The sequence below is a fragment of the Spodoptera frugiperda genome, chromosome 29 (genome assembly GCF_023101765.2).
Source record: "Spodoptera frugiperda isolate SF20-4 chromosome 29, AGI-APGP_CSIRO_Sfru_2.0, whole genome shotgun sequence".
Classification (NCBI taxonomy): Eukaryota; Metazoa; Arthropoda; class Insecta; order Lepidoptera; family Noctuidae; genus Spodoptera; species Spodoptera frugiperda.
In genome coordinates this window covers 11,653,378-11,673,350 of record NC_064240.1, presented here as the reverse complement: position 1 = coordinate 11,673,350, position 19,973 = coordinate 11,653,378, and the positions used below count along the sequence as shown (strand labels likewise).

At 39.1% G+C, this 19,973-nt stretch overlaps 3 protein-coding genes across 3 annotated transcripts; all 3 read right to left on the bottom strand.

The window, feature by feature from the left end:
- Positions 1 to 119: 119 nt before the first annotated feature.
- LOC118268257 (uncharacterized) lies at positions 120 to 6,912 on the bottom strand. Its single transcript, XM_035582670.2, has 11 exons — positions 6,681 to 6,912; positions 5,954 to 6,106; positions 5,485 to 5,581; positions 4,823 to 4,952; positions 3,108 to 3,198; positions 2,689 to 2,851; positions 2,124 to 2,543; positions 1,842 to 2,048; positions 1,077 to 1,766; positions 844 to 929; positions 120 to 649 (listed from the first exon to the last, which is right to left on the bottom strand). Exons 1-11 carry the CDS (start codon positions 6,798 to 6,800, stop codon positions 428 to 430), a joined length of 2,379 nt encoding a protein of 792 aa, XP_035438563.2. The 5' UTR covers positions 6,801 to 6,912; the 3' UTR covers positions 120 to 427.
- A 998-nt stretch (positions 6,913 to 7,910) lies between these two features.
- Positions 7,911 to 13,349, bottom strand: LOC118268261 (venom allergen 3-like). The gene is made up of 8 exons (XM_050706714.1): positions 13,134 to 13,349; positions 12,551 to 12,700; positions 11,922 to 12,018; positions 10,974 to 11,100; positions 10,330 to 10,423; positions 9,907 to 10,069; positions 9,194 to 9,282; positions 7,911 to 8,608 (listed from the first exon to the last, which is right to left on the bottom strand). The coding sequence occupies exons 1-8, from the start codon at positions 13,251 to 13,253 to the stop codon at positions 8,444 to 8,446; spliced, it is 1,005 nt and encodes a 334-aa protein (XP_050562671.1). The 5' UTR covers positions 13,254 to 13,349; the 3' UTR covers positions 7,911 to 8,443.
- Positions 13,350 to 13,843: 494 nt separating this feature from the next.
- On the bottom strand, positions 13,844 to 19,264 carry LOC126912775 (cysteine-rich venom protein-like). Its single transcript, XM_050706711.1, has 8 exons — positions 19,043 to 19,264; positions 18,319 to 18,471; positions 17,835 to 17,931; positions 16,279 to 16,402; positions 15,772 to 15,865; positions 15,284 to 15,446; positions 14,789 to 14,871; positions 13,844 to 14,309 (listed from the first exon to the last, which is right to left on the bottom strand). The coding sequence occupies exons 1-8, from the start codon at positions 19,196 to 19,198 to the stop codon at positions 13,959 to 13,961; spliced, it is 1,221 nt and encodes a 406-aa protein (XP_050562668.1). The 5' UTR covers positions 19,199 to 19,264; the 3' UTR covers positions 13,844 to 13,958.
- Between the last annotated feature and the right edge of the window lie 709 nt (positions 19,265 to 19,973).

Sequence of the window (19,973 nt, the reverse complement as noted above, 5' to 3'; positions counted from 1 at the left end):
TAGATATTCTATCGTATCGTAAGATCAAATGGATAAGTAAAACGAACCAAATAATAAAATCAAAAATTTTATTAATAAAAAGTACTAAAAAAATAAATATAATAGAAAATAACATATCTCCGAACGGGTACACTGAGATAATAATATGACCAGAGCCCAATATAACCCACATTTTTCACCAGTCATGTTATAACTCCCATAATAAGGAACCCTATGTCCATACCAGGTAGGTACAATTTCGAACTCCATACTGTTATTGAGAAACTTTCCAAAAACTGAGAAATCCCCAGTAACGGTATACCACATTCAGGTATCGTACCAAACACCCCTTGTCCGGCAGTCGCATTTGACTACTCGCCGAACAAGACATTCATATAATAAAAAAATAAATAAAAATTAGTATAAAAAATACAAATACAATAATTATCTAAACAATATAATTATTTAAGCACAAAACTAAAACTATCAGAAGAGACGGGGCGACACGACCTGCACTGTCCTCCTTTGGCATTAAACTCATCATTTTCACAAGTGGACTAATACCATCTCCTACTTTTTGGGGAATCTCCTCGTCTTCCCATGATCTCTTCCGATGTTTGCGTGGTCTTTTCTCCTCCCTACTACTTTTGTGTTTCAGTTCTCTTCGTACCTGGTGTAAAAGAGTAAGACTGGTCAACAATGAATGATGATTACCTATTACTTATTGTTTCTTTGCTACATACTAATTTGTGATTCGCTTGTTTTACAGTAGAAATCAACCGTTTTTCTTTCTTTCTAACAAATTATTTTTGTCTTAGATCTAATCTAACACCTTTCTATATTTCAGAACAATTAGTTTTATACCTTTTTTCGTTTCGAATTCTCTTTCTTTGGTTCTAAATCATGTTCAATACGATTCAAAGCCTCTTGCAGCTGAAGGACCGTTTCAGCTGTGAACAAGAAATAATTATCACGTCACAGATGTAGTGTAAAAACAGATATTTACATCAAATTGTTTGTTTATTACAATAACACCAAAAGATCATCTAAAAAATTATAACTGAACTGACTGTATCAGTGTTCTTCCTTAAACTTACGGTCTGGACCATAATTAAATAAATCCGAGTTATTAGGCAATGCGCCAAATTTAAAGTATTTTCTGCCGTCGTCGCCGTCACTGTCACCGCTGCCTTCACCGCGGCCGGCACCTTCACCGCTGCTTTCACCGCGGCTGGCACCTTCATCGTCATCGCGGCCGGCACCTTCAACGCGGCCGTCACTGTCACCGCGGTTGGCACCGTCACCGTCACCGTGTTTGGCACCGTCACCGTGTTTGGCACCTTCACCGCGGTTGGCACCGTCACCGTCTCCACTACCACTGCCTTCTCCGTCTCCACTACCACTGCCTTCTCCGTCACCGCGGTTGGCACCGTAACCGTTACCGCGGTTGGCACCTTCATCGTCACCGCGGCCGGAACCTTCACCATCACCGCTGCCGTCACCTTCACCGTCTCCACTACCACTGCCTTCTCCGTCACCGCTACCTTTACTATCACCACTACCACTGCCTTCTCCATCACCGCTGCCTTTACTGTCACCACTTTGTTCATCATCATCATTATCATCATCATCATCATCATCATCATCACCGCTCTCGCTACCACTACCACTCGGTTCATCAGAGTCATCGTAATCATCTTTTTCTTCTTCTTCGGGATTCTTTAAGGTTGTAGGCAAATTTCTTGGTTGTATCTTTGTGACATCGTCCAAAATTTTACCAGGCACCGCTGCAATACGATCAATTTTAAAATGAAATTTCCATAAATTTTAAGATTCATATCTAATTCATACTTCGTACACACCAGTATAAGTATGATAATCGTAATCATCAGTAGTGCTTGAATCTTTAGAAATACTAGTGGAATTTGTAACCTCGTACGTATTAGTAGACTTTGAAACTTCTGGAGTCAGTAGTACTTTTTTCGAAGTTGTACTAAACTTCGTTGTTCGAATATACTCAGCATTATTATTCTTTTCTTTCTTAGGCATTTTCTTAATGGCTTTGATATCTGCAAATATATGATCTCAAATAAATAATGTGTATATTATGCTAGATGCTCTCGTAAAATTATTCGTGAACTTACTTTCTGTTTTTCCATCGACATTAGTCAAATCTTCCTTATTGTAAGTACTTGTTGTAAGTTTTAATGTTATTTCTGTTTGCAGTGGTATCGTTGTGTTTGTTGTTTGAGTATCTTTCATAAATATGAAGTCTTGTGTCATTAATACTTGAGGTATAAATGCGATGGTACTATCATTGAAGTGGAACTCAATAACCTCTACGAAATCAACGACTTCTCTCCTCTGCTTCGAATTGGAATGTGTTTTTGTCGTTAACGAATTAGCCAGTGTTGCTATCGCCAGTTTGGTTATATACATCTCATCTATGCTCCCTAAATAGTTCAACGTCTCATTTTCTTCTATTTCTAATATAGTATTTAAGAGTATGTGTTCTTCTAGCGTCGTAGAAGGGTCGAGCGATATAGTCTCGTTTTGATTTCTTTCTGAAATTGCAACTTTTATTAAAGATGCAGGAATAACGACGAACATCGCTGGTTCATCTTCTTGTTTGAAATGTTAACTCTTATGTTTTACATACAATGCAATCGTTATTGTTATACCCAAGATGTTTTAAAGGATGATACTAACGGTAATCACACAGGCCACCCCAAACAGAAGATCGCACTGCACGATATGGGCAGGCCGCAGTTGGTGTAGCAGGGATCCATAATTGGCGCGTCGGCTGGGGCCCGAACGGTGCTATGTTGCAGACTAGACGCTCCACACTTCGAAGGCGACCTTGCCAATGCGTCTGATAAAATAAAATAAAATATGACAAGAAACTTCTAAGAGTATAAAATCGTTTTACAGTAATAAACCTTCTAAGAAGCAATTGTGGGTATGTATGCCATTATAGAAGAACACTGGATTGTATTAGATTCTCTGATTAAGCAATATATTATGAAAATCTTCCAGATTAAACATAATTCTTAGCAGCAACAGTACACTGATAAAGTTCCAAGTTACCAAATGAATTTGTTGTTATAAATCACCTACAATGCACTTACCATAAATCGACTGCGACCACAGCCCACCATATAACTTTTTGCCCAAATAATCTGTGCAAAATCGCCGTAGTATCTGCTGTCGTTACCTGGACTATAAACAAACAGACAACACAATATAACATTACTTATCATGACAATTAGCAGAGACGGAGTCAGTGTTCTTCATAGTAAAGGGTGTCCCAACAAGAACGCAAGATTTGAATTTTAAATAAAACGCAGATATTTTTAAAAAAATCGCGAAAACTTTATAATATCGTAAAGTAGAGAGAATGAGGTTATCTATGGAACAATACATCGGGCAGATGGCCGCCGCGGCTTTGCTGGCACATACGCGATCTTTTAATGAAATGTTAAATTACCGTTTTGCATAAATGCTGCGGTATTTCATTAATACAGCGACCACAAGGCTTGAGTCGTCATCGGCATCTTCGCATAAACCATCGACTTTAAGAAACCCAAAGAAAAAGTCTAATGTTGATAAATCACATGATCTAGGCGGCCAATTCTGGTCTCCAAAACGTGAAATAACACCACTGGGACATGACTGATGCAGCAATTCAATTGTTTCTCTGGTTGTATGACATGTGGCGCCTTCTTGTTGAAACAGACAAAACAATATTACATTACTTATGAACACCATGATTGACTGTTTGCGCTTGACCTGCCTCATTTTCAATCGTGTAGCGCTCCATTTTACTAACCTCGTACCTTATACTAACAAAAAATAACACTTGTTCAAATGTCAAACAATGACACTTCGAATGCCGCCAATTTAAATCTTGCGTTCTTGTTGGGACACCCGTTAGAACGAAAGAGAGAATTAAACTGAAATCCAAAAATAACTATCATTGTACTGCCTATGTCTACCCACTGATAGTTTAGAAGTGGGTGCCACAATTAAACAAGATTGTATTAAAATCTAAGCAGATACATATTATTATACAATGTAAGTATCGGTAAGTTATATTTTGTTATGAGGTTGTTTGTCCGCCAAGCTTGGCCAAGTCCGCCAAGCTCGGCCAGGTCCGCCCAAGCCCGCCAAGCTTGGCTGGTTTCGCCAAGCTTGGCCAGGTTCGCCAAGCTTGGCCGGTTTCGCCAAGCTTGGCCAAGTTCGCCAAGCTTGGCCAAGTCCGCCAAGCTTGGCCAAGTCCGCCAAGCTTGGCCAAGTCCGCCAAGCTTGGCCAAGTCCGCCAAGCTTGGCCAGGTTCGCCAAGCTTGGCCAAGACTGCCAAGGTTGGCCAAGTCCGCCAAGCTTGGCCAGGTTCGCCAAGCTTGGCCAAGTCCCCAACCTTGGCCATGTCCGCCAAGCTTGTCCATGTGCGTCAAGCTTGGCCATGTGCTCCAAGCTTGGCCATGGTCTCCAAGCATGGCCAACGGTTCGCATTCCAATAAACTACGGATCGTTAAATTTGCTTACGAGCCGTAGAATTTTGACATAAGCTCCATACAAAATGTGTCAAAATTCTACGGCTCGTAAGCAAATTTACCATCGGTAGTTTATTGGAATGCTCCAAGCATGGCCATAGTCTCCAAGCTTGGTCATAATATCCAAGCTTAGCCATAATTTCTTGGCCTCCTCCTTTTTGGGAAGTCGGTTAAAAAAACAGCAGAAGCAATTCTAATTTAATGAAATCTTAGTTTTTTATGAGATCAGGAAACTTGCCGTGATCAATACAATTATTAAAAGTTAAGGCTAATATAGCAATGTAACTCACGGCACGTAGAAGGTCATATTGCCTTTGTACAGCTTGCTCTGTATGTACCAAATGTCGACCATAGACTCCACTCGAAGCCCTGGCGATTCGCCCACCACCGACGCCACACATTGACCGACTGTCAGCGAATCTGATGAAAAAAGTCTAATTTTATTCCAAGATATGAGAGATAAAGAGGTTATTTGAGTCATTTGAATGGATAGGTGTGTTAAAACTTCTGGAACAACCGACTTAGTAATATTTTGAGATGATGACAAGATGGAAATGGCTCATACGACCTCAATTTATAGTTTGGAAATAGCTCAGTTGCAATTACGACCTGCCATAATATACAATACCAATAAGTTCGACCTTTCATCCTATGTGACATAAATACTTATTCATTTGGAAGAGATTCATGAAAAAAGATTTAAAACCTATAGTCTACTCGTAGCTACGTAGGCACAGAACAGTGGATGAAATGGTAAAGGGTTGCATTCCTCGCTGGTCTCCAGTTCATCAGCCAGATTGTAAAAGATTATTTAAGACGGAGATAGAAATTGTGTATGGCGTAAAAGTACTTTTACTTTTGGCGAAAAAGACCGAAAAATGGGTGTTACTACAGAATTGTGTTGCAGGTGCCTCATAGAAAACCTTTTTCTAGAATGATAACTAAAACTTACATAGATTACGACAAGTGTCGTGTTCTTCGACTTGCTGCGGCGGACGACACTGGTCTGCCCAGCGCTGGGCTTCACGAGCCAACTCCTCAACCCAACGCTAGCAAACAACAAGATTGCAAACTAAATGTACGTGTGACCTATTACAACCTTTATTATTTAGCAGTGGATGTCTTCCAAACGATGATCAACGATGAAGTTACGAAAAGTTCAGTCCCCACTAGGAAACTGTTCTTTGTCCGCACTACAGTCACCAATGTCGCGGCGATGTCGTTCGACGTCGCCCGACATCGCCCGATGTCTCTGGGGAGACATGTCGCTCGACAAATGTTCCTAGTGGGGACGAGGCTTTAAAAACACCAGAGAAACATATACTGAGGAAACAATACTATAAATTCGGCAGAGTTTAATGTGTAGGCACGTATATTACCTACGTATTTATTTGATTTAAATTAAAATAAGATTATCGTACCAGCTTGAGCATGTTTCCAGCAGAGGGGAAGCCTCGCATCCCCCCCATAGCCACCACATTCCTTCGATTGTTGAGCCGGTCTAACAGTCTCGCTTTCTCTTGTACGTTAAGTTTGGCTTCTACATACCCCACGCACTTAGGACTGGGACCTTCCTGTGTATCATAGAATAATCTATTATAATATATTGTACAAGAAATGTGGAAAGGTTAACCTTTCACTTTAAAACGTAATTTAAGGAAAGTGTACTTTGGCAGGTCCGCTAACACAAATTTTTTGGCATGTATGAAAAACCTCAAATTTATATGCTACATGTTTGAAATCAGAAAGGTATTGTTCAATAGGAATACTTTTTATCAGAACTGAATTGAGAAGCTTCTAAAGCCTATCGTACGCTTGCATTTACTTTAATAATTTGCAAAATATCTGTAACCACCGTGCTTGTATGACCAGATGCATGAAAGTGGTAGAAGCTAAAGAAGTGTGTAACGATCATAATATTAAATGTCAAAGTTTTGTCCATCAATCATGCTGAAAATATGAACGAATTTTGATGAAATTTGGTATACAGACAGAGTATGAGCTGACTTGGGTGATAGGATACTTTTTATCCTATGGGAACGCGGGCGAATCCGCTGGCAGAAACTAGTTTATTATAATTCCAAAATGTGTGTCCCTTTGCCAAAAATCTGCTAAGTATGTGTTTTCAAAGAAAAATCTATTACTTACTGGATACTGGCAGAAAGTATGTGTATCTTTGCCTCCACACATCTTGGCGCCGCAGTAGTTGACGGAGCCGGTGGACGCGAGCGCGAGTACACAGGACAACACGACCACTACGCCGAACATTTTATCAAGATAAACAATTAATTTTACACATTTTACTCAAAATACTTTATATATTGTTATTGTGGCGGCTACGTCAGTACTTATACTTATCTATGGTGTCAGATGTCCAATTTTGACAAGTCACACAGAGGCAGAAGATGATGAATAGAGGTTTAATATCTGCATAGTTTTGCTTATACCTTGGCTTATACCTTCTTTTAGCTTCAGTTTAGTTTGATCTAGGTTTCCAGGGGCATCTTGTACATATACACTTATGAACTTATTAACTGATACTATAGCTGAGCTCTCTCCAACACTCGCTGTATGACCTTTAAGGCAAGCGTCCACAGGCCCGCATCGTACACATCGCAAGCATCGCACGGATCGCATCAAACAGATTAATTTTTTAGACTGCATCCACCGTATAGGTAGCGTTCGGATTGCCGACGCGAGTATCAGTATTTGGAATGCCAATGTCGGATGTCTGGCATCGGCATTCCGCATGACGTCATCAGTACGTATAGCATGTAGGCATTGCTGATCGTGCGGTCCGTACGATGCGGATCAGTGGACGCTGTTGTATGAGTTTCTATACGAGGCAAACTAAAATCCGTTGAGTGCGATGCGTACGATGCGGGCTTGTGGACGCTTACCTCAAAGTGGTCGACTGATCAATGTCAAAATAAACTCGACTTCATGGGTCATTACTGGTAGGATATAAGTACACATTGAAAACTAGAAGGAATTTGTCTTTATGTGCTGACTTGGATGATAGATAGGATACTTCTTATCCCAAGGGAACGCGGGTGAAGCCGCTGGCACAAACTAGTTGTACATAGATTAACCTATTTTATAAGAAACCTTCCTTTAGAAAATATGTAGAGACCTTAGTGATCCAGGATTCTTGAGTATTATTACCCCAATAATTTAATTACGGACATTTCAAACTGGTAAATAAAACGAAGGACGAAAACAACATAAAAAACTTTATTAACTTAAATGAATGATTAGATGTCGCTTTGTCGATAATGCTGCGAAACAATCCACTATCGAAGATTACGAGAGGGAACTGGGTGGTTTTTAGTTAGTAATAGTCTGACACTCGCCCCAAGACGGGAGAAGTCATTGGATTTTTCTTTTTATAAAATTAATCCACCATCAGCCAACAAAAGAGCCGGCGGCAATTCATTATTGTCATGACACAACTGTCAGTATGACTAATACGTTGCTAAAGTTAAGCGTTCACAGGCCCGCATCGTACGCATTGCACACGTCGTACACATTCCGTATGACGTCATCAGTACGCATCGCATGTAGGCATTGCTGATTGTGCGGTCCTTACGATGCGGATTAGTGGATGCAGTTGTATGAGTTTCTATACAAGACAAACTAAAATCCGTTGCGTGTGATGCGTACGATGCGGGCCTGTTGACGCTTACCATACACGGGTAAGTATACCGAATTTGGCGTAGTATTTATTGCCCAATTTAATAAGTACAACGGCGTCGCACGACCGTGGCATCTAGTCGGACGCAGCGAGACGCATTATTTATTCATCTACGTTTAATAACAATAATAAATAAAAATAACAATAAATAAAAATAACTAAACAATAAAACTGTATACCTATAGCAAAAAATACATCGATAAAATGTAAATTATTCCTAAACAATTATAAACAAAGCTAAAACCATCACAATACTGGGCCGGACTTGACCAGCTATATTATTATTCTCCGGTTTATCGCCACCGTCATCTGACAATTGCTCATCATCATTTTCTTTGGCTCTTTTTGCTCTTGATTTTGATCCAGGTATGCGGAATAGAACCTGGTACATTAGATACATATTTAGTTCTAGCTAAATCTAACAAGTTGCTTTACTTCTACTTTATCAGCAGTTACGGAAAAGTAGAAATAAAAAGTAGCAAAACGTCGAGGTTTTTAGACGCTCCACACTTAACGATTTAACTGTGCAGTTTTAACTGTACAGTATTTTAACTGTACAGTTGGACTGTGCAGTTTTAACTGTACAGTTGGACTGTACAGTTTAATCGTAGGTCCATACAGCCTACACACTGTACAGTTTTAACTGTACAGTTAAATCCTAAGGTGTGTACCCGTATTACTATTTAATGTCAAAAAGTATTTCTTTTCGATTCCGAATGGAATGACCTCTTGATGACAATTTTGTGATACCATTGCCATCACACAAAAAACGTTTACTGAAGAGCCAAGCTGCCCAAAATAAAGCATAATTTTTTGTAACACATTATAAAAAAAACTGGATGTTCTTCATCGTCGTCTTCACTGTAGTCTATAAGTGCCCACTGCTAAGCAACGGCCTCTTCTTACATGAAGAAGATAAAAACATTAGTCACCACGCATATTCGCTATGTCAAGAAGTAATTAATACCTTTTTATTGTTCTTTTTCTTCCCTTTGTATTTTGATAATACACGTTCATTATATGCCAACGCCTGTTGCAGATCAGTAGCCGTATTAGCTAATAACAAAAAACAATTATTATATTATTATTACATATTTCAAAAAATCGTTGTGTGAGTGAACCGGAGGCCCAATACCTTTATTTTCATATTTTTAAATTATCAATTTTTAGTCTGTGCTTTCGTCCATGACTGCTTACCAGAGGCAATAAGGCCTCCCTACCCTCATAAAAAAAATCATTCCAAATAATACCTTTATTTTTTTATCAGAGCTTGCTCGTCCGACTGCAGAGCAAAGGCCTCCCCTTCTTCCACTCCTTTCTGTGCAGAGCTTTCCGCGGCCAATCCTTATCGTATAACTTTATATTCACATCTAATTTCTAAGTAAATACTCCAAGATATTCTTGCGCCAAAATAAGTATGGCTGCATTCTTGAAGGTACTTTTCCTTCAAGTATGCAGTAGAAAGTATTACTCTAGTAGTTCTGTAATTCCGGAGCTGCGGACTACCTAGCGGGTTTACCGGGGCTCCGGCTCGAAAAGCAGAAGAAGGAACGGGGTGGTTTTTAGTCAGTAAGAGTCTGACACTCCCTCTCACCTCGCCCAAGGCGGGAGAAGTCATTAGATGATTTTCCACCCTCAAAAAAAAAAGTAGTTCTGTAATTACACAAGCATGATACTGACGGTAATCGCAAAGGTTGCCCCAAGAATTAGCTCTTGCTGCTCGATACGGACAGAGTTCAGCTGGTGCATAAGGGTGCCATAGTCGGCGGTGCCGCTTCGGCCCGGCCGGGGCCACGTTGCACACTAGTCGCTCCACAGTCTTGAGAGTACCTTTCAAAGGCGTCTGATAAAAAATAGAAATATACATGGCAAGAAACTTTACTTCGAAGTTCCACAATGACAAAGCATGGTTTATTCACGGTTTAAATCATATTTTAATTAGATACAATAATTCGCTGGCAATGCAGCACCGGTTGCTTACCATCAGGCGATTCATCTCACCATATGCCGCTCTATTCAATAAAAAACAAACAAATATTTGTGCACTCCACGTTTATATTCATAATAGTATTTATGACACGGTAGCAAACATATTGCACTTACTTTAAATCTACTTCGAGCACAACCCACCATATAACTCTTCGCCCAATAAAGCTGCGCAAAATCACCGTAGTAGTATTTGCTATCGTTCATTGGACTACAAACAAACGAAAATGTGTCATTACTGTTCACACCACCGTCACTGTGCTATTTGCATTACTGTGCACTGTGCTATTTGCATTACTGTGCAAATAGTACAGTGACGGTGTTGTTCGTACTATTACGTTATTCAGAGCGATCGCGATGAGTTGTGATAGTAATCCGCGGCAACAAATAGTGTGGACATTAAAAGCGATAATGCGAAAGAGTTGCTAGATTTTTTGGTTTAGTGATACTTCTTCTTAAAGCAGGTTCATGTGTTATTGTCCATCTTAAAATTAGAATCTATTTGCCGGATGATCGTAAGAGACCTAGTGTTTAAAAAATGTGTTGCTATGTGAGTTAGCCAGGTAACCTGGAACTGCGGCAGGCGTTGAAATCCACTACTGGACTATAAGCCTCCTATCAAAGAGGTCTTCATAATCCTCCTCACTTTGCAAACAGGTTGGAGATCGCAGTTTGAAGGATCAGGTTTAACAATGAGCGTTACCGCCCGCTCTCCATTAAATAATATTATGTAGTATATGAATTTAAACAATAAAACTCACGGCTCGTATTTGGTGATACTGTGATTATAATACTTGGTTTGTTTGTTCCAAATATCGACCATATAGTCGACTCGCTCAGGCGTCCTGCCTATTACCGACGCCACACACTGGCCAACTGTCAATGAATCTGGCGGGAGAAAATCTCGGTTTTGATAATGTATAATGTTTTGATGTATATATATACTACCGATGTGGTAAAAACGAAGTACTAGGTCACAAGGCAAGTCACCTATGCGCTGGACTGATCAAGTGTAATGGAACACAATCTTCAGCTATTTGTAGTTTGTTTGTGGAATAATACATTTTATCAGGCAATAAACTTATTCCGTATTACTCTTCACAAAACTGACTATAGAGTACGAAACATGAGTATTAATGTATAAATAATGAAAATATTACCTATAATTATGTCTTACTCGCCTAGTGGTCGAAATTCGACCATATACCGATTTAATTTACAATACCACTTAACATACGTTCAAGGAAATCTTCGGGAAAATAGCTATAAGTTTTGATAATTAAATTTATTTTAATGATCATGAACAGGAAAATTCTATTCATGCTACAACGTAGAATTCACGTCAACCCGTCAAAATCGACAATTTCATGGAACGCAATGTCTGTCGATTTTTGACGTTTTGTCAAATATGTCTGTCGATTTTTTTTGTCAAATACGATCAAACTATGAACATGGTAGTGTGTGCAATGTTTTATTTATTGATTTAATGTTCTCTAAAACTGCATTATTTTACGAAAAAAGTATTAATGTTCTGCACTTATCCTACACATAAACTATAAGTGAGAAATTTTCACTGCTCCTACGTCCGCCCAATTTTCGTAAAAATGGTCCAAAGTATTATCACGTATAATTATAGTCTTAATCTAATTAAAATATTATAACGTTAATCAATTATATACATACCTATGATATAATGTTCAAAAACTTACATAGATCACGACAAGTGTCGTGTAGTTCGACGCGGCGCGGTGGAACACACTGGTCTGCCCAGCGCTGGGCTTCACGAGCCAACTCCTCAACCCAATGCTGTTAACCAATAAACCACTAGCGTAGGTATAATATGTACTACATTATAAAAAAGTCACGTATTAATTACAGTAAGTGAGATGTGTGTGTGAAAAGTTTGAGCTTCCTACTTTATATCTTAACAACTATTTGCGTGGTCAAATATATACGTACGATTCTTAGTGCATCAGGGATGTTTGCTGAACATCGCGTCGACTTTTTAACTAATGCGTAAAAGATGTGTTTCCCTGTGCGTAGAGTTGTCAGCGCCAACAGCATCGTTAGCATGATCGCTAGTCGTCGATTGCAGTTACATCAATCACTGCATTGTCAAGAGGTGGCGCAGCGGTGATCACGTTGTATTTACTTTACTTATTGTTTTTAATAATTTGTTTCTGTGTAAAACATGTCTATAAGAAAATTGTTACTAAGTTGGACACCATGGTCTGAACCTAAATACGTGATGTGATGAAAGTCGTAGCCAAGATGGTTACTAAATCAACAGCAGAATTTATTTTATTTCTAAAAATCTATTTTACTTATATTATCGTACCAGTTTCATCATATTCGCTGCTGGGGGAAAGTTCAGCGCGCCGGCTGCAGCTTTATTCCTGGCGCTGTTCAACCGTTTCAGTATTCTCACCTTCTCTCTGTTTCTAAGTTTGGCATTTTCATATTCAATGCACTTAGGACCAGGGCCTTCCTGTGTAATTCATGGAATTATTCGTTATACAATATCTAAAATCCATAAAATGCCTGAGTAAAAAACACCAAACATTACTATTATTTATTTATTTTCAGCCATGGTCGTCTCACTGCAGGGCAAAGGCCTAGGCAACATTAGCTATCATATATTTTGAGAGTTGCGCCAACTACACATTGTACAGTCATTAGAACTATCTACAAATACGATCGAGACCAAGCCACCGTGTTCTCTAATATTTTTAAACTACAGTCCCCAACTCGCCTCCCAAGCGTGGAAATTATGGTAAACCCTCACGTAAAGGAGGTCTATAGTCCAGTCCAGTATAGTACTAAACTTTTAGATACTTACTTTTACATACAACCACCATCCTCACTAAAGGAATAGTATATACGTGATATTATATCACCTTTTATAATAGGCTATTACTTACTGGATACTGGCAGTAAGTATGTGTATTCTTGCCTCCGCACATTGCGGCGCCGCAGTAGTCGATGGAGCCGGTGGCAGCGAGCGCGAGTACACAGGACAACACGACCACTACGCCGAACATTTTATCAAGATAAACAATTAATTTTACACATTTTACTCAAAATACTTTATATATTGTTATTGTGGCGGCTACGTCAGTACTTATACTTATCTATGGTGTCAGATGTCCAATTTTGACAAGTCACACAAAAGCAGAAAATGATGAATAGAGGTTTAATTTCTGCATAGATATTACTTATTGACCTACCTTGTGCTCCTGTTTTATTTGATCCAAGATCTTTTTTATAGTATAAGTCGGTACCCGGGCAGACGGATCACCTGATGGTAAGCAATCACGTTCATCAGGCACTCAATCTACTTGATGGCTCTTTAGAAAGTGTATGGTCACATTGTTTTGTTATCTTTTATAGAATACCTATGTACTATATTATGAAAATCCACCCAATATTAAAACCAACACTGGAAATTGACCGTCTGACCAATTTAACAGATTACATTCAATGTACATACAAACACGAGCTGCGGATAGCCTAACATGTTACCGTGGCTTCGGCTCAAGGCAGAAGTAGGTACGAGGAGGTTCTTAGTCAGTAAGCTAACACTCAGAGATCATTTGATGATTTTTCTAAAAATGTAATTAAAAGGTGCCAATAAAACGATAAAAAAAATACTTTATTAACAAGATAAACTGAACTATAAAATTGTATATAGGTAAATCTATATAATAAAAAAATATATCAATACAGTGTAAATTATCCCTAAACAATTATAAAGACAAAGCTAAAACCAACACCATACACGGGGCGACGCGACTAGCTTCGTTGTAATCATATCCATTAAAATCGCCTTGTATTCCGTTGCGAACGGCGTCACGGTTGACTGGATAATCGTCATATTCTCTCTCTCGATCTCTCTCTCTGTCCCTCCTTCCCACTCTCCGTCCCTCTTTACCTCCCTCTCTCCTTCCCTCTTTCTCTCCCTCTCTCCATCCCTCTCTCCCTCCCTCTCTCCCACCCTCTATCCCATCCTCTCTCTCTCTCGATCTCTCTCCTCCTTTTTCTTCAAATCTTCTTGAGCTTGGTCTTCCTTCGAGCTCTCTAGTTTTACGGCGTAGAACCTGGTGCATTAGTAAATCTAGTCAACAAGTGGCTTTACTTCATCAGCAGTGTCGGAAAATTTGAAATGAAAAACAAGCAATACGTTTAGGTTTTCTTAGCTCTATTATGTACGCTACACACCTTACGATTTAACTGTACAGTTAAAACTGCGCAGCCGCTATTACTGTTTTTATGTTGAAAAGTATTCCCTCTCAATTCCGAATGGGATGACATCACAAAGACAACTTTCTGATACCATCGCCACCACACAAAAAGCGTTTACTGAAGAGCCAAGCTGACCAAAATAAAGCATAATTTTCTGTAACACAATATAAAAAGCTGGCTGTTCTCCATCTTCATCATCATGATCAGTCTATAAGTTTAGCAATGGGCACTTACTGGGCAACGGCCTCTTCTCATATGAAGAAGGTAGAAATAGCACGCAAGCAATATCACCACCATTCGCTATGTCAGTAAAAAATTAGTAACTAATTAATACCTTTTTACGTTTTCTTTTCTTTCCTCGTGATAAATCACGTTCATCGCGTTTCAACTCTTTTTCTAACTCACGAGACGATTCAGCTGTTGGCAAATATCAATTATAACATTATTATTAGATAAAATTAAACTCTGAATAATAAATATATATTCGCATACCGCTAGAATGTAGCAGATATCCTCATACGGTGAAAGCATTCTTGTTTAGTAATTAACACATTCAGTGCCACCGACTCGCCCGGAGAGTTCATGTAAATTTTATTCCAGTGCCGTCGACTCGCCCAGCGAGTTCAATGTTTTTGCTCTTTCTTTCCAAAATGCATGGTGTATTTTCTGCTTAAAATAATACTGAAGACTAAAGATACCCTAATCTAAAGAATTGCATAGAGGGTGCGACTCTACGGTTCTGGAATTAAATTTACGTGGACTCTCTGGGTGTGTTGGTGGCACTGAATGTGTTAAATTTATTTTGTAATTACACAAGTATGATACTGACGGTAATCGCAAAGGTTGCGCCATGATCTAGATAGTACTGCACGATGTGGACAGAGTTCAGTTGGTGGCTGAGAGCGCCATAATCGGCCGTACGCTGCTGGCCCAGCCGGGGCCACATTGCAGACTAGTCGATCCACATGCTTGTGTTCACCTTTCCAATTTATCTGAAAAAAAAATACGAATATTCAATGTACAATACAGAAGTTCTAGAATGACAAAGTATAATTTACTTATTCAAGATTGAAATGAAGCCATTTCTTTTAATTGGACACAATTAAATTCAATGTTGTAATAATTCGCTGGCAATGCACCTCTACCTCGTCTAGTGTTGCAACTGTTCACTAGCAACGCCGGTTGCTTTTACCATCAGGTTATCCATCTCTTCATGTGCCGCCTTATTCCATTAAATATTACGAATATAATTATTTGAACACCACATTTATATTCAGAAAAGTATCCATGACACGGTAGGAAACATATTGCACTTACTTTAAATCTACTTCGAGCACATCCCACCATATAACTCTTCGCCCAATAAAGCTGCGCAAAATCACCGTAGTAGTATTTGCTATCGTTCATTGGACTAGAAACAAACGAAAATGTGTCATTACTGTTCACGGCAAATAGTACAGTGACGGTGTTGTTCGTACTATTACGTTATTTCAGACCACCACAGATGGGGCCCAGTAGGGCTGATGCCTGATCCAGAGCTGCGGACTACCTAGCGGGTATACCGGGACTCTGGTTCGAAAAGCAGGAGTAGGAACGGGGTGGTTTTTAGTCAGTAAGAGTCTGACACTCCTTCAAGCCTCGCCCAAGGCGAGAGAAGTCATTGGATAATTTTACCCCTCAAAAAAAAAAAGAGCGATCGCGATGAGTTGTGATAGTTATCCGCGGCAACAAATAGTGTGGACATTAAAAGCGATAATGCGAAAGAGTTGCTGGATTTTTTGGTTGGGTCTTGGGTAGTATATTGATTATTTACAATAAACTCACGGCTCGTAGACTTCGATACTGTCATTATAATACATTGCTTGTCTGTTCCATTTGTCGACCATAAAATCGATTCGTTTAATTGGGCCCATCGTTGTCGCCACACACTGACCAACTGTCGTTGAATCTGAAAAAGCAATACCGAAAATAAAGCAATCTAGGTTTTGATAATGTATGGTTTACGACCGATGTGGTTTATGGTTGTGCAGGGGTAAGTGTAGGGGTCCAGCTCACAAGGCAGATCACTTATGCACTGGACTGATTCAATTAAATCGACAATAGAAAACCCTATGTCAGACTGCGTCAGACAGTTCACAAATAGAGAGATCGTGAAGAAAGCCGCAATATCCGTGTCCACCAGAAATACGGTCGCCTCAACGTGACCAAAGCGTTTTGCCGACAGCGAAACGACAGAGAAGATTTTTTTACTAGGATTATTGTCTAAACTGATTATTCGGTAGCGTGCGCTAATCTCTATAAGAAAGTAGGTAGCGTCAACGTCATCATCAATTTCGAATTGTTATTTTAATGATTTTCAAAACAAAGAGGATTTGTTCCCGGTCAAAGCTGTACAAACACCCCTGCAATGAAGTGCCGCGGAGAACAATCTTTGGCACTTTGTAGTTTGTTTGTTTGGCGGCGTATCTTCATAGCTCAGCTACATAGCTTAGTATCAGTAGAAACGGTCAGTCTCGATAATAGGCGTATACTAAAATTGTACACGTTTAATTCACGAGACTCTACACAAAAGAGAGTGTATTGTTATTAATGTAAATTATGAAATTATTAGGTACCTATAAGTCTTTTAATTAGACTACCGGTAATATGCAACATAAAAAGCTTGAAATATGCATGCAAATATGCATGAAAAATCACCTAAAATATGCACGCTTGACAGAATATGCAACTTAAATGAGTCATTCTTTTTTGTTTTGAAATATTATTTTTAGATTTAAGACTATGTAGTAAATACCTTGTCGTATGATAAATGCACTATCCAACACAAAAAGAATTACTCAAATCGGACCAGTAGTTCCGGAGATTAGCGCGTTCAAACAAACAAACAAACTCTTCAGCTTTATATATTATTAGTATATAGATGATTATGGTTATGTTGCTATAATGTTCAAAAAAAAACTTAACAGGTAGATTATCGAGCAAGCGTGTCAACAATGTAGTTCGACGCGGCGCGGTGGAATACACTTTTTGGTCTGCCCAGCGCTGAGTGCTTCACGCGCAAGCTACCTACAAATTATGCTAATTGCAACCAATATTAAAAAATACGAACATTCAGGCATTAAAAAGTTACAAATGCATGAGAAAATTATTTAACTTATAATTAACAGTTGTAGCTATTACCGCGCGGTTTCATTTCACCCGCTCGGATCTTGGCTTCTATTGGTCTACGTGATCTTTTATAGCCTATTGCCTTTCTCGATAAATGCACCATCCAAAACAAATAGAATTATTTAAGTCGGACTAGTAGTTCCGGAGATTGGTACGTTCAAACAAACAAACATATGATTATGGTTATGTTGCTATAATGTTCAAAAACTTACATAGATCACGACAAGTGTCGTGTAGTTCGACGCGGCGCGGTGGAACACACTGGTCTGCCCAGCGCTGGGCTTCACGAGCCAACTCCTCAACCCAATGCTGTTAACCAATAAAAATACGAACATTCAGGTATTAAAAAGTACATAAGAGAAAATTATTTAGAAAATCAGTTGTGTCTTAGGGCTCTGGGATCTTACTCTATTCCTACTTCTCTATTTCTATTACTGCTATATTTACTCTATTCCTTATCTTCACAACTACTTACGTGGTCAAAGTCGTACACAACACATAGTTACTAAATCAACCGAAGTATTTCTTTAGCAAAATCTAGTTACTACATAGTTACTTACTTTTTATTGTAACACATTTCGGGAGGCTTACTCACGTAATGTAAATGTAAGCCGATAACATAATAATTAATTTAGTTACTTACTAGTTACAGTTCTATGTATTTTGTATAATATCTATTTTACGTGACCATCTTACCAATTGCAACATATTCGCCGCTGGAGGAAACCCCCTTAGATTGCCGCCTGCAGCTTTATGCCTGGCGCTGTTAAACCGATCTAGCAGTCTCGCCTTCTCTCGGCCTCTAAGCGGGACTTTTACATACTCAATACAATTCGGACCAGGGCCTTCCTGCGTAATTAATGCAATTATTCATTATGAGAGCCTTACAAAATACTTGGTTATACAATAACGGTAAAATGGGGTGAATAGAAACTCAGGGGGTGAATAGAAACAAATTGTTTATTAGTTTGTTTTCATATTTTTGGTTTAAATAGAGCATTTTTGGATTTAATAATGAATTAATACAAAATATTTAAATAACAGTTCTAAATAACGTGAAAACACAACAAAATGTTGTACCTATTCACCCCCGATTTGTTTCTATTCACCCCGTTTTACGGTATCTAAAATCCATAAAATGCCTGACTGGACACTAAGAAAACACCAAACATTAGGTAACATTTTGTTGTGAGGTGTGCCAACTACACGTTGTACAGTCATTAGAACTGTGTACACGTACGATGGACGCCAAGCCGCTGTGTTCTCTAACAAACCTGAACATTTTAAACAACAGTCTACAATTCGCCTTCCAAGCGCGGAATTTATGGCAAACCCTCTTATACAGGAGATCTATAGTCCAGTCTGATAGTAAACTGATAGGAGTAGTTGATATCACCTTTTATAATAGGCTATTACTTACTGGATACTGGCAGAAAGTATGTGTATCCTTGCCTCCACACATCTTGGCGCCGCAGTAATTGACAGAGCTGGTGGCAGCGAGCGCGAGTACACAGGACAACACGACCACTACGCCACGCATTTTGTCACAATTAACAATTAATTTTAAACATTTCATAATCAAAATACATTTTGGTGTTGCTTCGCCCTTACAATGTTGACAGACTTTTCCCCTATACCAAAGAGTATAATAAGTATAGGGAAACCATAATTATACTTATTATTTCTCTTTGGATAGACTTGTCACTACCAAAGAGATAAGTATAGTATAGTACATAGCACAGTCACAACCTGGGTAGGTACTCTGTCTATGGTGTATGGGTGTAAAAAAATACTAATATCCAGCAATCTATTATAAAAATAATATATTTCTGGAAAAAGGTTGAAATTCTGCACAAATTGCTTTACCTATTCGCATCACTTAGCGTCTGGTGCGAGAGTTTTCCGCTTCGTCGGTCCTCTTTTAGCACTAGCCTGCTTCTCTCCGCTAATACAGTTTCCTTTGAAGCGGAGTGGAGAAGAGATGTGAATTTCAAGCCAAATGATTGGCGAATTGTGGCACAGCTCTTCTCCGTTCTGCTGCTCTCCGTTTCAGTGGAACCGTATCCATAAAGTGCAGGCTGATATTTGTGCGAATACCGAAATGAATGGTGAGGCGAACAACCAACACGCATATGTAACCACTGCGTTTATCATTCGCCTCGTGCTTCGATTCACGCGTTCGCGTTAAGAGCGAATTTTTGCTTAAGTGTGTTTCTACTCCACTCAGCTCCGCTTCAGTGGGAACATATAACTCTTTTCACAGCTCAGCCCCGCTCCGCGCCACAATGGAATCACATCGTAAGCCTTAGAGAATCACCTGTATATAGGTGATTCTGAGATATGTCATTTTT

Coding starts and splice junctions, on each gene's coding strand:
- LOC126912775 (XM_050706711.1), bottom strand. CDS start 19,198: ATGAAATGTTTAAAATTAATTGTTAATTGTGACAAAATGCGTGGCGTA. Junction 16,403..17,834: donor CGACACTTGTCGTGATCTAT/GTAAGTTTTTGA, acceptor TTGCTTTTTCAG/ATTCAACGACAGTTGGTCAG. Junction 15,866..16,278: donor AGTATCGAAGTCTACGAGCC/GTGAGTTTATTG, acceptor GTTTGTTTCTAG/TCCAATGAACGATAGCAAAT.
- LOC118268261 (XM_050706714.1), bottom strand. CDS start 13,253: ATGTTCGGCGTAGTGGTCGTGTTGTCCTGTGTACTCGCGCTCGCTGCC. Junction 12,019..12,550: donor CAGCGAATATGATGAAACTG/GTACGATAATAT, acceptor ATTGGTTAACAG/CATTGGGTTGAGGAGTTGGC. Junction 8,609..9,193: donor AGAAAAAGAACAATAAAAAG/GTATTAATTACT, acceptor CTAATGTACCAG/GTTCTATTCCGCATACCTGG.
- LOC118268257 (XM_035582670.2), bottom strand. CDS start 6,800: ATGTTCGGCGTAGTGGTCGTGTTGTCCTGTGTACTCGCGCTCGCGTCC. Junction 5,582..5,953: donor CTGGAAACATGCTCAAGCTG/GTACGATAATCT, acceptor GTTGTTTGCTAG/CGTTGGGTTGAGGAGTTGGC. Junction 2,049..2,123: donor TGTCGATGGAAAAACAGAAA/GTAAGTTCACGA, acceptor ATATATTTGCAG/ATATCAAAGCCATTAAGAAA.